Here is a 17,632-nt window from a genome sequence, read left to right as displayed (position 1 = left end):
GGCACACAATAAAAGATTGAACTAAAATTTAAATAAAACTCTATTAAATGGAGGAACTATAGACTTGCACTAGATTTAGTATTTCTATTGAAATACTAAATAAAAAATTACAATGGTAAATTTGGGCAGAATGTCAACAACCACCCCCATGCCTCTAAGGAGTGAAAAGATTATGCATCCTTAATATTGGGGGCAGACTGGCGCATAGCACACAATGTCTTAGACATTTTCTCTTAACCAAATGAACTAAGGATTAAATGTGAACTTACCTGGAGCCTTTAATAAATCTCTGGAACTGAACTCTGATCTTCTACAGCCCAGGCTATTGTTTTATAGCACAAAGATGGAGTTACATTTTTACCTCTGTTCTACCGGTATGTACATACATTGAAAATTTGTATTTATTTTGGACTGATTCCGGGTGTATATAGGCATTCTACAAAAAGCTGTTTTAAAAAGGCAGATGAGATAACTGGTCCAGCTAAAATAATGTTGTGTTCTCTCCTTCAAACCATGGCTCAATTCCTTTAATATCTTTATTAGCAACCACAACCTTGTTCTTTGAGCACTGGATAAGGAGTATTCATCACTGCCCTATATTATTATTATTACTATTATTACTATTATTACTGCTACTATTACTATTATTAAAAAAAACCACAGGTAGTCCTAAATTTACAACCATAATTTGGACCAGAACTTCTGTTGCTAAACAATGTGGTGGTGAAGTGACTCACACCTGATTTTACAACTTTTTTGCCAAGGTATCCCTATTGACTTTGCTCCTTGGAAGTCCTGGAAAGGTCACAAATGGCAATCATGATCCCATGTCACTGCAAACGTAACATCCTGGTTCCCAAATTCCTAAATTTTGGGACTGTGAGGATGGAATTATTTTTTTTTTTAGTGCCGTCGTAATGTCAGTTATTGAACGGAAGAATGTAAGTCAAGCACTTACATTCTTAGGTGTTTTATGAGCTGAAAATTAGGTATTAGCGGCAGTTTATGAACTTGCTTTAGTAACACCAGGCTTTTGCATCAAATGCATTAGAACTACAAACGGATATCGAGTCTTTTCTTTTTATAAGCATCCTCAAGTCTGCTGTTTTTTCTAGGGCTGTGCCTTCTAGATATGCCAATTTAAAATTCCTGGCTACATGATGATGGAAAATATGATCTATAGAGAGCACCAACTTCAGGAAAGTTTTAATTTTTCCTGAAGAATCTACGACCAACATGTTTCTATAGCACACAAGTTGTTTATTGTGTTTTTAAAAACTCTGTATTTTGTATATAACCTTGTATATAACAGGGTGCAGTATCTGTACAGTAATGAAACTATATGATCAGCATGCAGCTGATTAGATTGTACTCAGTTTCAATTTCATTTGAAACAAAACACTTGATGAGAGAACTTAAAAACCTCAACAGGATGAGAGTTGGCGTTACAAGGAAATCCCGGGTCCGTAATCAAATTGTGAAGTAGGAAGTGTATAAAAAGCAGCGGAAAACCACTTCCATAGTATTACTCCGAAAAAACATAATTGTATGAAGTTACTATGAAAGAGCTTGATCTGAAGGCAACTCAGTTCTTGTTTAAAGCATAGTATTGGCTGGTCTGGAATCTGATCCATATTTGGGATGCAGGCAGAAAAGTCTGTCTTAAGTCAGTATCAACTTATACCGTACATAATGGAATATGTACCAGAGCTCCAATGACATCTATATTAGCGAGGTAGAATCTTACAAATACATTAATTAATCCGTTTGACCTGATAATTTAGTATATAAAAAAACAGCTCCTTAAAATCATACAAAGATGTATTGTTGAGAAGTCTCTAATGCTGGGAAAAGTAGAAGAATGACCAGCACTAAGGCAAACAGACTACATTGCACTGCAATGGGTGCACTATTAAAAAGATCTTCAATTTAGGCAATGGATAATTAAAAGCTGATTACAGGTATTAAAATTAGGTCATTTTCTCCAGAAAGGTGCCCAGTTGAAGATGTACAAATGCATTTCTACTGTTACTGGCTTTTCTCACTGCCAACATTTGTTAAGAAAATACTGAGCATTCTGCTCAAATACTTGATGCTTCATTAGTTGTGTAGCTATTCTAGATTTTGTATTCTTATGGAATGGCTTGTTTACTACCTAATGGGCCCCTTGTCTTGATTAAATCCCAATACATATTTTGCTGTATTTCTGAATGGGAACCTCAGGCTATCTTTTTAGATGTAACTATTTTAACAATTATTAAAAATTTGGATTATATCAATTGCATTTAGGCTAATTAAATACAAACATGAGAATCCTTTACAGGAAAAATGTCTTTATAAAATTTTTGAGAAGATACCTCACAATTAGATAATTTGTTGGAACAAAATATATTCAGAAAATAATCCCAGAAAACCAGTGCCTCACAAAGGAATGCTGTAAGCAAAATAAGCTTTGCATGCATGTTCCTGGAATATTTAGATATGTTAGGAAAAAAGAATTCTGTTTACAACTTAGATATCGTGTGCTCAATATTTTGATTATAAACTATGGTGTACAAAGCACAGTATTTTTTTTTTTTTAAATTTGATTTATATGCCGCCCTTCTCCGGAGACTCAGGGCGGCTTACAATGCGTTAAGCAATAGCCTTCATACTTTTATATATTTTATACAAACTCAGCTTATTGCCCCCACAAACTGGGTCCTCATTTAACCTACCTTAGAAAGGATGGAAGGCTGAATCAACCTTGAGCCTGGTAAGATTCGAACCTGCAGAAATTGCAGGCAGCTGTGTTAATAACAGGGTGCATTAAACCACTGTACTACCAAGGCTCTTTGAATGCATATAGCACATAAGTAGCTAATACTAATTCTTTTTCTTATATTTCTTATATTTCTCCAGAACACTCCTGTCAGGTCATATTATATTAGCTATTACTTTGTTCAAGTTAGCACATCCTCTATCCATTTACATTAAAAGTATTAAAACAAGTGGTAGGATACCAATGCCAACTGTCACATAGTCACATAAGGGCAGCAAACAAGAGTCTTAAGGTCTAGTCCATATTAAGAACAACTGCCTGCAATTACTGCAGGTTCGAATCTCGCCAAGCCTCACGGTTGACTCAGCCTTCCATCCTTTCTAAGGTAGGTAAATTGAGGACCCAGTTTGTGGGGGCAATAAGCTGACTTTGTATAAATATGCAAAAGAATGAAGGCTATTGCTTAGCGCATTGTAAGCCGCCCTGAGTCTCCGGAGAAAGGCGGCATATAAATCAAATTAAAAAAAAAAAAGGGAGTAGTTTATCATGGACTGACAGCACTAAGTGTTGAAAGGTCAGCTAGAAGATACTGTATAATTGAGATATCTCAAACACCAATTCAAAAATCAAAAGCTATAATGTAACTTGGTTCTAGCTTAATATAGTATGTTAAACCAGCCATGGCGAACCATAATCCATGACTGAATTCCGAGAACCCAAATAACTGATGATCTAATGCAGGAAACCAGTACAGTAGTTTTGTAGTATATAAACTCAAGATAATTATGTTATAAATTAGTAAAGACAAGGGTTTAATTTTTACTAGAAAAAGCATTTTAAGTTTTAAAATGATCATAAGCTTTAAAAAGTGACAAAATATTCAAAACTCATCATAATGAATACACAATATTCTGGTTTCTTTTGGGCAGGTCCAACTTTTGAAAGTATTAACTAAGCTTATAAATTAACAAAACAATGCAAAAATCTTTGAAAAATATTTATTACAGACTAACTCTTATTTTTAGTCAAATAATCCAAAACCCATATCATCATCAGATTCTTCAGACTCCTCTTTCTTTTCCTCTTTCTTTTCTTCTGCTGAAAAGACAAGTAGATAAAATCAATTAGCCAATAATTTTAAATGCTACAAAGTTATAGGTTTTCTAAGTAAAGTTCCCTTCAAAGCAAGACATTAGGGATAAGCAATAATTAGGATTTTAAAAAATGTACCAAGTTAAAAGATGGATTTGCTGACAGGATTAAGCTCAAGCACAGAATGTACTGTATATGAATTTATCTGCTTTTTACAATCATGCACCAATAAAGGAATAATAGAAATGGCTGGATATCTACAGTATAATTTCAAAATGAAGTATAATTAGAAGTGAACAACTGTTGAAATATTTCATTTTATACAATTGCTGATAGAAAAGTTTTTCAGAGATTAGCATGTTCCTTTTTATATAGAACTATTCATGTTTGTCTTTAAATGCAACAAGGGTATTTAACAGACTGGATAGGTAACAGGCTGTTTTACTGCTCTGTAAACTTCAGAAAAACTTATTTGTGGAAGAGAAGTTCAGCTTGAAGTTTACCCACCCAAAACATTTGTTTTCATGATAAATTATACTTACCAGCAGCTGGTGCAGGCCCTCCAGCTGGAGCAGCAGACCCTCCTGAAGAAACCGCTACAGCCCCACCAGCTGGCATGCTAGCAAGCTTGCTGTTACCTAGAGGAGAACAAACCAGAAAGATGACATATTGCACATAAAACTTGCCAGGCAAAAGTGAAACTAATATCTGAAGACAATGAGCTGCAAAACAATTAAATTTACTGCACTTCTACCACTCCTTCCTCAGCTTGATTCCATATTCCCTTCCCTTGTGCTGTGCTACCTCAAGTTTATTTATGACAATGATGGAAAGTGAACAATGAACTTTGCAACTGATAGGTTAGTCAGCATCCTTGTGGCTTATCAGACCTAGAATAGTAGTAGATAAGTTATTTATTTATTTATTTATTTATTCAATTTATATGCCGCCTTTCTCCGGAGACTCAGGGCGGCTTTGCTGTGATTTATTCATTTGCAGTTGCAACACAAGGCCAAGCTTAGAACTGGCAAAGAGTTCCAAGGAACTGCAGAAGTAACATGATGGATGGGCCCCTGAGATACAAAGATTTCCTACAGATTAATGCCAATAGTTCTAGGTATGTTTGAAATACACTATTTCCCTTGCGAGCAATGAGATGATTTTGGCTTTCAGAAGCACATTGACAAGGGCAAACAGCCTATTCTCTATTTCTAGGAATACATATCTAAAGTGTTCCATGTTTTCAAGCCCCAAAAGTAAACATGTTTTATTAAAAAGAATATAGTTTAGATATGGTTAAACACTTACTCAGAACAGATAGAGCAAACCATTAAGTATTAATCACTCTTAACAGTGTGTTGTATTAGTCTTCCTAAAGACAAACCTAAATGCACTGATATAATCAGGTGGCTGATGACACAGCAATTACTTTATTATGCTTTTGTTTCATTCAGTATAATAAATGCTGTAAGATATTCCGACCATACTACATGTATTTCAGCTTTGCAATGAGAATAGAGACCAAGTCAAATTTTACAGGAAGTACAGTATGTCAACCGTACAAACATCCAAGGGCATAATTCCATGCAGAAAGGTTATTTTTAAAAAGGGCAGATAATGCTGCTTAAGTGGGCAGATTGTTTAAGTAGAAGAGAAAGTTAGAGACAAGAATATAATCTATTAACAGTAAGAAAATGAATTCTGAATAGGATGGAAGAATAATTAGAGAAAGTACAAATTTATTTTGGATGTCCTCTAATTGTTTTTAAAATATTCTTATTGCTTTAACTGTTTATTTTTTTAATTATAAGTTGCCCAGAGTCATTGATTGCGATCGGCAGCTATAGAAATTGAATAATTTAAAAAGATCATAACTAGAGCATAGAAGGCTAAATCAAAATACTGAACGAAAAATACTGTGTTGAATGTAGGGTATGTGTATTAGCAAAACCCTTTCAATTTAAGTGAGAGGTTAAAAAAAAAAGTATCAAATGTTCAAATGGGTATGTGAAGAATACCATGAAAACCTAAGGATCCCCAGAGATGGGATGGAGATTTTGTCATCAATAGATATTTTGAACAAACAATAAAGACAAGCTAAGAACAATTTCATTATAAAGGACAGACATTTCAAAATAGCATTTTCAGTGATGTGCAGAAACTAGGTTACAAGGCAGAAGTAATTTCCCTAGTGGCTGCAACTTTGACAAAATAAGTCAGCTACAGGTATCCCAGAAGAACATTACATAACAGAAAGTACTGAGATCTAATTTTATTTTTGCTACTTGTTTTTAGCAATTATGGATGAACTTAAGGATAAGGACATGTGAAGAAAGCCTCTGGGAGATAAGGTTCATTTAACTGTAGAAAAAGAACTAAAGGAACTGGAAATAAACAGCATGTTTCAAGAATCTGAAATCAGAAAACAGTGTTGGAATGCAGTTGCAAAAAACAAAATTTATCAAGGAGCATGGAGAAAAACATGGTGTGTTTAAAAAGCAGTATAACTGCAGTATAAAAGCAAAAATGCACATGAAAAATATACTATTAAAATTAAATACATACTTCAGATGATAAAACAAAGAGAAAATAACAGTAAGAGAAGGCATCTCACAAAATGAAATAGAGAGATGAAAGGAGTAATAATATATTGATGCTTTGAAAGCTTCAAATCTTTTATGTGAAGATTATTAGGCCTAGAATAGGGTAAAATCAGTAACAGAACACAAGCCTTTGTATAGCAGAGGATGCTGAATAAATGTTATGAGAATAAATTTTTCCTTTGAATGACTTGCATTCCAATAATTAAACATTAGTTTAGTTTTTAAGATAAAAGCTCAATTTTTCTAGTAATCTGTTGAGAACATCCTCTATATAAACAGATCAGCATGTATCTGTTTTTAAGAGGGTTACTCTAAGTTAATGTAGTCCACCAGCGAAGCCCATCAGGTAACAATATAAGCCTGTGAGAATTAGGATGGACCCATTTCATGTATGATACATAAATAGAATGCAATCGTCACCCACTGCATCATGCATGCACTGAAAATGCTCTGGGGCCTATTTTGATTGCAGAATCCCAACCAAGGACTACACACCCCTCCTCCTGAACATTGCAGACACAAGGAAATTATGAGTGTTGGTTTTACCCATCCCTTGTTCCTTCTCATGGAGAAATCAGAGGATACAAACAGCCAAAATGATTTTTATAAACATTACCAGGATCAGCTAATTTTCCTAAGTCTACCTTTCCACTCTAGGGAAAGGGACACTGTGTATGAAATCAGTAACAGCTCATTTTATCAATGGCTCTACAAAAACAGTGGAATCATTGTCATTTCCCCCTCAGTCGAGTCTATGATTTTCCCAAAGGGAGAAGATGTGCACTAGTTGAATCACTTTTCTTGATGTCAAATAACATGTCATAAAGGATGTGATTTCCTATTTTCAGGCAGAGAAAATGAATTGGGTTTGTGTGTATAAAGCTTAACAAGGGATTGATAAACAACTTTACCCTTTGATGTCATTCACTCTCCCAAATTATACTTTAAATACAGTCATCAGTTCATTTAGTTTGAAGTTACATCACTGAAAAAAGTGACATGACCATTTCAGCATCCCTGTGGTCACATGATCAAAATTGAGAGTTGGCAACTGACTCATTTTTGATGGTTGCAGTGATCATGTGATTACCTTTTACAACCTTGTAACAAGCAAAGTCAACGATGAAGTCTCATTCACTTAATAACCATGCTACTAACTTAACAATTGCAGTGACTGTGGCAAGAAAGGTTGTAACATGGGACAAAGCTCACTTAATTGTCTCGCTTAGTAACAGAAAGTTTGGGATCAATTGTGGCTGTAAGTCAAGGACCACCTGTTAATAAATATAATAATAATATTCAAGCTAAATACAGTTGAATGTTGAAATGACCCCTCTTTTAAAGGACCTTTGGCTAGAGTTTATTTCTAAAATTAATCTCCATCAATATATTTTGCACAGGTAGTCCTCAATTTACAATAACTGAGTCCAAAATTTATGTTGCTAAGTGAGAAATTTGTTGAGTTTTCCCCCATTTTATGACTTCTCTTGCTACATTTGTTAAGTGAATCACTGCAATTGTTAAATTAATAACATGGTTAAGTAAATCTGGTTTCTCCATTGACTTTGCTTGTTAGCAAAGGTTGTAAACAGGTGATACCGGGGCATAGCAACTGTCATAAATGTGAGTCAATTGTCAAGCATCCAAATGTAAATCACATGATCATGGGGATGCTGCAATGGTCATGTGTAAAAAATGATCCTAAGACACTTTTTCCAGTGCCGTTGGAACTTTGAACAGTCACTAAGTTAACTGTTATAACTCAAAGACTACCTGTATATGCCCCAAACTGGACTGCGGAGACCCATTTTTGATTCTCCAAGTTAACTGGAAACTCATTGGATGATTTGAGGCCAATCACTATTTCTTATGTTTTGCAGATATGTCTTTGGAAGGGTAAACAACAGAAGACTCCTTTAATATTCAGAAAAAACACAGTATAGAAACATAATAAATCATCTCACCTTGGGCAATGACATCTTCAATATTTTTCCCATTTAACTCACTAATTACCTGTATAAAATAAAATTACAGAGTTAATTTAACAGCTAAGCAGCTAGTTTGATGTAGTGGTGAAGGTGCTGGCCTAGAAATCAGGAGATTGATTTCAGGCCTGCCTTAGGAATAAAAACTGACTGGATGATTTTGGACTAGTCATTCTCTTTTAACCCAGTCTACTTCAGAGGGTTGTTGTGGGAAAATAGGAGGCAGAGGGATTAGATATATTTATATATATTAAAAAGGTGGTATAAAAATCTAATAATAATGAACATGGTGCTGCTGCATCCGTGCTCTTGAAAAAAAAAACGTGACTATCTCCTATTAGGATGGGAACAATCACTTAAACTACTTGTACATATTGCAGAGCAATAATTTGCGAATTTCCAATATTAAACTCTATAAAGATTACAAATACAGTCACAATAAACATAAAGGAGGATAACTCACAATAGTTATCAAAATAAGAAACAGGTTCCACCCACTGTTTCTTCTTTATCAATGGTATTTCTACAGAACTGTATCTTGTCTGAATCTAAACATTAAATATTATCACTCCCTATATTCTCCTCAAAGCAAGGAATAAATAAAGCAAGCAATATCTATGTTACTCTTGACTATCTAAACTACATTCCATAATAATAGTTTAGTTAAATAATTCATTGCTACTTCAGAGATGAGCATTCATCAGCAAGAAGAGCCTTGGTAGTACAGGGGTTTAAGGCACCCTGTTATTAAAGCTGGTTATTAAGACCAGCTGCCTGCAATTTACTGCTGGTTCGAATCTCTCCAAGGCTCAAGGTTGACTCAGCCTTCCATCCTTTCTAAGGTAGGTGAAATGAGGACCCAGTTTGTGGGGGCAATAAGCTGACTTTGTATAAATATACAAAAGGATGAAGGCTATTGCTGAGCACATTGTAAGCCGCCCTGAGTCTTCGGAGAAGGGCGGCATATAAATCAAATTAAAAAAAAAAAAAAAAGTGTTGAAAACTAGCATATGTAAAAAAAAATGCTAAAATATATGAATCAAAAAAATCATATCCTATACAAAATCATGGACATATTTCCAAAAGTTTTAAGAGCCTTCTGACCTTCAGTTTGATGACTTCCAATGAACAAAAACTCGGGGGAGCGGACTAGAAAGTTCAGTGGTACAATCTACCCTGGAAATATTACAGCACACATGTAAACAGGCTGTAGTTTTAAAACAAATTTTTAACTCTCCTGTCCTGCGTGAGCTGCACTGGCTCCCAGTGGTCTTCCGAGTGAGCTTCAAGGTGTTGGTTATCACCTTTAAAGTGCTCCATGGCATAGGACCTAGTTATCTTTGAGACCACCTGCTGCTACCGATGGCCTCCCATTGACCTGTGCGCTCCCACAGAGAGGGCCTCCTCGGGGTGCCATCAGCCAAACAATGTAGGCTAGTGACCCCCAGGGGGAGGGCCTTCTCTGTGGGGCCACCTACCCTCTGGAATCAGCTGCCAGAGATAAGGAGAATCCAAGACCTCGGTGCCTTCCGCCGTGCCCTTAAAACCTTCTTTTTCCAGCAAGCCGGGCTGGCCTAATACTTTTTAAAATGTTTTTAATTGTTTGTTATTGTTTTTAATCATGGGGCCAAATTTATATATATATCTTTTTAATTGTATTTTAATGTTTGTAGTTTATGTTTTTACTTGGCTGTTCACCGCCCTGAGTCCTCAGGGAGAAGGGCAGTATACAAATTTAAAAATAAAATAAAATAAAATAAAATAAAATAATAAAATAAAATAAAATAAAATAAAATAAAATAAAATAAAATAAAATAAAATAAAATAAAATAATAAAATAAAATAAAATAAAATAATAAAATAAAATAATAAAATAAAATAAAATAAAATAATAAAATAAAATAAAATAAAATAAAATAATAAAATAATAAACTATAAGCAATGCTTTTTTCTGGAATTTTTAAAAATTTAAACTGATATTGCAATTTAAGAGACTGAGCAATATATCATGGATAATACTTGCTCAGTAGCTACAACTGGAACCGCTGCCAAACAAAACATGTGACAGTTATCTCACTTTCCATTTGGTTATTATGTAGGTCACTCTGGGTCATTAAGTGAGACATATGATTTGCAATCTTACTGCCAACTTTGCCACTGATTTTGCTTGTGCGAGAACAGTTGTAAAGCATGTGGGGATGCTACAATGGTTGTAAATATGAGGATTGATTGTAAAGTTACTTTTTCATCACCCTTGTAACTTCAAATGATTGCTAAACAGGGCTGCTGGGCAAGTGACTCTTATTCAATTAAACATTCCAATTTAATGGACAGTAACAACTTAGCCTGAGCACTTTGAAGCAGAGTAACAGCAAGATGAATATGGCTTCTTTCATTGGCTTATGAATCAAGGCAGCAAAGGAAAGTGTCTTATTTGCAAATCTATTTTTTACATGATATAATCAGTTGGAAAAATAGATAACAATTATTGAATAAAAAATCTATGGCTGTTTACTAATTAAAACTTTGTGCAAATTGTTTACATGTCATTTGTTCTGTATTATAAATACAAATATTAAAAAAATAATTGGTTTTTAGTGTGTCAACCTGGGAGCAGCTGCACTGTGCCACAATAACCTTATTATCTCCCTTGGATGCATTATGTAATATTGAAATTGTACTTAACCTTAAAGTACTTTGGCAGGACTTTTTAGTAATAGCCCCCATGTACTGAAACAGGCTCCCTCTTGGGTCACATTTGGCAGCATCCTTCCAAGCATATTCCGTAAGACTTACCATCATCCCATTCCCATCCCATGCCTTTGAATTTGGGTAATAGTGGATGGCCACTACATTGGTTATAATATGTATATTGGACATTTTATATTTATTTACTCTTTTACTCTGCTTTGTTCTTATAACTCATGGAGTCTTCACTGATGGTGAATACTGCAAATAAATTAACTAATTCCAATGATCACCTTTTAAGTAATATGAAAGCACAATACTAAGCTATATATAAATTTCAAAACAGAAATTAAAGTATTTTTATATAACAAGACATAGAGGAAAATTAAATCATCCCACTTTAAATAAGATTTAAATGAATTTATAGGATATTACAGAAACAGCTATCACTGGCTGTGTACAGGATGCAAGTTTTGATCTCTTAAGTCTTTCATCTGTCCCACCTTTAGGAAAAGGAAAGTTTTCACTGTGCTGAGTAACAAAACCAGCCCCATCTTGTTTCATGGAGGGATAGTTATTGTTACTCGGACTGCTCTTTGGAAAAGGCATTTGTAGTTTACAGGCTTTAGCCTGAAATCTAAGTGTGAGAGAAGAAAATGTCCTCAACCTAACAGAATTCAACAAATAAAAGCTGTTTTTGCAGGTAATAACAATATTGCACTTATTCATCTATAGCTTTTCCTTCTTAAATAAAAAAAATATTTCACAATGATGGCTAATAAAAACCCAAGTCTGTCACTACGTCACAAACTGATTTATAAACCATAATAGGTGAATTACAACACAGTAAACTAAGCCAATCAAACCATGTTATTATGATTATGTACTATGACAGATCAGCCTTCTAGTGATTTTGCAATATATTATACTGAATCAAACCTAGCTTAATACATGAATGTTGGATTTAGGCGAAATCATATTTAAGGCTACTGAAATCAATATGAACAACTAATTATGAGTAACTTGGGTGCAACTGATTTCAGCAGGGCAATCGTATTGCAGGCAGTTCTATTTCATCTACCTGGAAATAGCTTTTAACTAAATTCAAAGGAATTTATTTCTCAATAAGCATTAAAAACTACCCTATATCTGATCTGAATAGGCTACCTAAGCTTTTTGTTTGTTTGTTTTTGCTCAGGTACATACAATTCCAGTAAAATGAAATTAGGTCTAATATTTCATTCCAAGACTCAGGAAAATATTTAATCCACTGCAACAATACACATAGCATTATAGCTAAAGTACTCCAAATCACTAGTTCTGAATAGTGGAAGTCAGTTATAGTGTGATGTCTTCAAGACCTCAAGGGCTCTCTATGGAAAACAAGCCATGAGGAACACATGTTGTAAACCTTCATGTCATCCACTTGGTTAACTGTGAAGATTACACTTACAAAATAGTTGTTTCATGTGTGTCTCTGAATGATGGCCAAGGAAAACAGGAATACATGTATTATTTATCTAGTCTCACCTTATTCACACGTTCATCGTCTGTCTCAATGCCTACACTATCAAGAATTTTCTTCAAGTCTTTTGAACTTGGAGATTCATTGCCACCAAGGACAGCAAGAAGGTAAGCTGCAACGTAACGCATTCTGTGAAGAGAAAAGCAAACATTTGTGTATTTGAATAGCAACATATATTTCTTAAATCTAGGGCAAAGACTATACTGTCTCAATTTCCTGAAGAACATATACACTACTCATAATTTTGATAGTACTCATACTGAAAATCCAACCCTAGTCACTTTGCATGAAATATGATCTAAGCTAACCTTTCCAGTTCAGTCTCCTCTATACATGGATATTAAAAATTAAAGATTGGGAATTTTATGCAGTAAAGATCCAACACCCCAGAAGATAAGTATAGCATGTATTTTGTTAATTCTGACATTATTACTTTTTATTTTTAAAGAATCGCATAACAGGTATTTAAAATATTGAACTTAGAAAGCCACTGCTCATTATTATAAAAAACTACCAGCTATATAATAAAAATTGAGACTGTAAGTTCAAAGGAAGATTGGAAAAGACAGTACTGATCTGTATTGCCTATCACTATGCTAAGGACAATAAAAATTATACTCGACCACATTTAAAAACTAGCAATTTGAAAACGTTGATCCAGATACAGTATTTGAATCAGTTTAAACTCTGTAAAGGGCCTGGCTTTTAAAAGAGGAGGTTCTATTTTTCTAAGTATTCTTGGGCAACTGTCTCTCTTCCCCAAAGAGGAGAAAGTACAGACCCTGATGGGCCAAGCATAGCCTTACACAAGCTTTCCTTCACATACTGTTCTCACTTTCTACAGCCTTTTTGCTTTAACTTATTTTTTCCAAAAGTCCGTGTTTTAATATCCCATTTTCGAGTATTGTATAAATCCAGTGTCTTAATTCAAGCCCTCTTTCTTTGTACTGTATTTTATTCTTTTCATTTCATAGACCGCCGTGATTATGCCATCCGGTTCCTCACGCCAATTCGAGAAGCACATGGCCGCCATGTCAACTCCCCCCCCCACTCTACCTAGGCCCAAGCTACATTTCTCGGCCTTTCTCCCGCAGATATATTCTCCCTCAGCGGAACAAAGCCTGAACCCCCACATGTCTTGTGAGCACACTAAGGCGACGGAGAGGCCGGCTTCCAGTCCGCCGTTACTTACTTCCCCTCGTTGTCGGCGCAAAGGCCAGGCCTCAGACCACACGCTCCCTAACACGGCGACAGCCAAAAAGAAAGGGCGGAGCCTACAGAGTAAGGTTCTGCCCAGCGCCGCAACAATCGGCTCTCACATTGGGCGCAAAAAGCAACCAATCCGAGATCACGTAGCTAACTTGAAGCTTCGAAGGCGTTCCGCCAATAGAAACGCGAGTCTTCAAACGGCGAGATCGGCGACTGCATGGGCGGGGTTTTTATAGTAGTCCCCGAGCCGGTAGGCGGAGCCTACTGGTGAGAAGTGGGAAGTTTTATATAGTTTGAACTGCTGGAAATGAAATACTTTGACTGTCGCTAACCTGAAATGATCTGAATCCTAAACCTATTAACTTGATCATTGCTTGGCTTCTATTATTAATAGGCTACAATATGTCCTGAATCACAGGCAGCATATTTTTTAAAATATCAGCTGCTTATGTAGGGAAAGTGGAAAAAGGCCTTCCTGTTGTAATTGATGAATGCATCTGGTTTGATCGACCCACTTTTTGTCTTAACACAGGAAGGAGCTTATGGTTCTGTTAACAGGGTTTTGTTTTGTTTTTTGAACTTTGCATATATCACAGCAGTCAATCAGATACATTCAGAAACTCTGGCAATGTTCAGTGGCAAAGAGATGCAAAATTCCAGAAAAGTGTAAAAGATGCATTTTTTTTTCTACAGGATATTGACATCCAGTCTTTAACTGTCCTAATTTGGGAAAAAAATTCAAGAAGTTCGGTTTTTACTTTTAAATATAGAGTAAAATTGAACAAGAAAAAACACCTCCATGTCGTTTTATGACTTATTTTCAACAACGACCAAACTTCCTGGTTGTGAGGAAATGATTTTAGTCAAAAAAATTCAGAGTGTTTTTGTATCATATTAAAGAGTGCGTGGTTGTAGTGAGTTTCTTCTTTATGTTCGATGATTTTTGTTCTTTAAAGTGTCCAGAATCCTTAGGGTTTAGTTTAATAACAATAAATCTGAAATCCTCTCTGACGTACAAATCGCAACATAATTAACTCGTCACTGCTGAGCCTGGAAAAGCAAAGATATCAATTCTCACACCGGCTAAGTTTTGTCGCAAAAAGCAGGTGATTGTAGAATTCACTTAACCAGATCCTTGGCACGCAAGTTAACTGCTTCCTTCCTTTTTCCGTTAAAACGTAGTAACCCTTAGTTTGCCAGGGTGAGAAGACTTGTGAATGCAGGGAAGGAACGGGAGCAGCTTTTCCTTTAACAAAAAAAGTCCCGAGTGTTGAGAAAAAAAAATGAGGCTTCAGTCCGCAGCGATGTACAAACGTCAGACGATCGACTGCAGCGGTTCAGCATTCTAAACACACCTATTTTCCTCCACAAAAGTAGCGTGGCTTCTTTTTAAGCAACAGCGGGACGAAAATGACTTCAAAACAACAACAAAATGACCTTGCTGGGTAAGATTTTTTTTTTTTTTTTTTGCCAGTGAGAATTGAGGAATGGGATTGTTCAATCGGAGGGACTGCTAATCCGAATGGAAATTTCTGTTAAAGCCTCTCTTCTCTATATGGGAGTGGACCTAAGAGGACGCCCTTCACCATGCTTCTTTTTCCGGGCAACTTTTCTGCTTGCTTCCTGCAAAGTTCCTCCAAAGTTGCTGGTTTTTTTTTTTTCCCGCCTCCTCAGAACGTTATGACAAAATAAATTAATAAAATCTAGTTGCTTCGCCTTAAGGTAAAACAAATCAAAAACATAAACATGAATTTATGCAAGGCACTATACCTGCCAGCAATTCTCTTCTCAAAACCGGAGCCCATTCCAGGACCAACGGCTGGAAATGCTCAGGCTAGGAGCTATGGGTTTTGTTTTGTTTTTCCACAGCTGCATTTTACAAGACCAAAAACGTATTTCAGAGATGTGTGCAGATAATTCTACAGGATTTAACACTAAAGGATTGACTCTGACTAAATGACTGAATCTGAGAGTCGGAACCCTTCTAAAGACACGGAGAAAGTAACCACGCTGCCTCCCGATCTTTGCTTCTTCTGCCCACAGTGTTGTCTTTCACCCCTTCTATTAACCTCTTCGGAGGATCTCACCAAGGGAATGCCGCCTTGTCTTTAGACCCTTTCAGCTTTGGCTCTGATCATAGATTATGCTTCCCTGAACTCCCAACTTCCTGATGCTGGCCTGTTCTTGGTATTCCCAGTGAGTTTGAGGGCACCAAGTTGAGAAAGGATGTCAAAATAAAAAAACAGGAAGTATATTTAGGTAAGCAAACCTTGTAATGAATAAGCAAGAACATGTAAAAGGGGTCTTGGATTTTGTTGTTTTGTTGTTCCTTCAATGAAGTTTTGACTCCTGGCAACTGCCTGGAGAAGTCCCTGGAGCTTTCTTACCAAGATTTTTCAGAAATGGCTTACCATTGCCTGCTTTCTAAAGCTGAGAGAGAGTGACTGGCTCAAGATTACCCAGCTGTCTTTGTGGCTAAAATAGGACTAGAACTCACAATCTCATGGTGTCTACTAAACTGTACACTAAGATGGCTGTTCTAGATTAGACATACTAACTCGAAGTTCATTAATAAATGAGGGTTTGGGGCTTTTTTTTCTTAACATTGTCCACAACTGTTTAATGAAAGAAGAAACTAATGCTTGGCATAGGAAATAATAAATCATATACAAAAGGAATTGGGGGCTTTAGTGATGTGCAAACTTGAGACAAGAAACTAAGACTTGTTGTTCAGTAAATATACATTATATTACAGGTAGTCCTTGACTTACAGTCATTCATTTAGTGACTGTTGAAAGTTACAATGGCACTGAAAAAAGTAACTTACGATCTATCCAAACACTTCTGACATGGCAACAGCCCCATGGTCACGTAATCAAAATTCCCAGTGCTTGGCAACCAGCATGTGCAGACAAAGTTGCAGCATCCAAAACCATATAATTATCCCGACCTTCCCAGCTAGCTTCCAACAAGCAACCAATGAGGAAGTTGGATTCGCTTAACCACATTATTCGCTTAACTATGGTGATTCACTTAATGATTGTGGCAAAAAAGATAAAATTGGTCACAACTTTTTTACAACCACTTTGCTTAGCAAAGGAAATTCGGGTCCCAGTTGTAATCAAAAGTCAAGGGCTATCTGTATATGCCTTTTTTTTTTTCATTCCTAGCATTTTCACACAAGTTCGGGTTCTACTTTTTTAGGATCAACCTAGCATTGATCCATTGGTTACAACAGGAATTGACCAATCAGTTTATTGCCTGAGCCTGACATCATGGCCTGAGAAAGAGTGACTAGCCCAAAGTCACCCAACTGGCTTACATAGCTAAGACAGTATGGTTAAGACAGTATGGCTAGTATAAGACAGTTTCTAGCCTAGTGCTTTAACCACTAGACCAAACTGGCTCTATAGTATGCAATATAATGTGTAAAATAATGTAATTGTATTAATTTGCTGGATTCATCCTGGCACCGTTTGCTGACAAGATGATTCTTTGCTCTAAAATACAAGAGAAATGTGATAAAAGACAGCACTGCTGCCATATGCTTCATAATTGAGATAGAAATCATGCTAGTAAGAGAAAAACTGCACCTAATATTTTCTAGCTAATTGCCCTATCAGTTCCTCATCTGTTCAAGAAGATTATTTATACAAGATTTGGCTGTTTCACTATATTAGGGAGCCATTACTTAAAGCACTGGAAGCTTGAAATATCCAATAATTTCTTGCCAACAAGAAATTCCTTATTTTTAGTGTAAAAGCAATTA

At 35.8% G+C, this 17,632-nt stretch overlaps 1 protein-coding gene across 1 annotated transcript; it reads right to left on the bottom strand.

Moving 5' to 3' along the window:
• Positions 1-3,745: 3,745 nt before the first annotated feature.
• Positions 3,746-13,953, bottom strand: RPLP2 (ribosomal protein lateral stalk subunit P2). Its single transcript, XM_070957392.1, has 5 exons — positions 13,847-13,953; positions 12,660-12,783; positions 8,421-8,469; positions 4,396-4,491; positions 3,746-3,859 (listed from the first exon to the last, which is right to left on the bottom strand). Exons 2-5 carry the CDS (start codon positions 12,780-12,782, stop codon positions 3,783-3,785), a joined length of 345 nt encoding a protein of 114 aa, XP_070813493.1. The 5' UTR covers position 12,783; positions 13,847-13,953; the 3' UTR covers positions 3,746-3,782.
• Between the last annotated feature and the right edge of the window lie 3,679 nt (positions 13,954-17,632).

The sequence above is a fragment of the Pituophis catenifer genome, unplaced genomic scaffold, assembly GCF_029215685.1.
Source record: "Pituophis catenifer annectens isolate HBS135680 unplaced genomic scaffold, rPitCat1.0.hap2 SCAF_1, whole genome shotgun sequence".
NCBI classification, from domain to species: domain Eukaryota; kingdom Metazoa; phylum Chordata; class Lepidosauria; order Squamata; family Colubridae; genus Pituophis; species Pituophis catenifer.
Note: the sequence above shows the minus strand (reverse complement) of the source record. Positions and strands in the feature narration are given on the sequence as shown.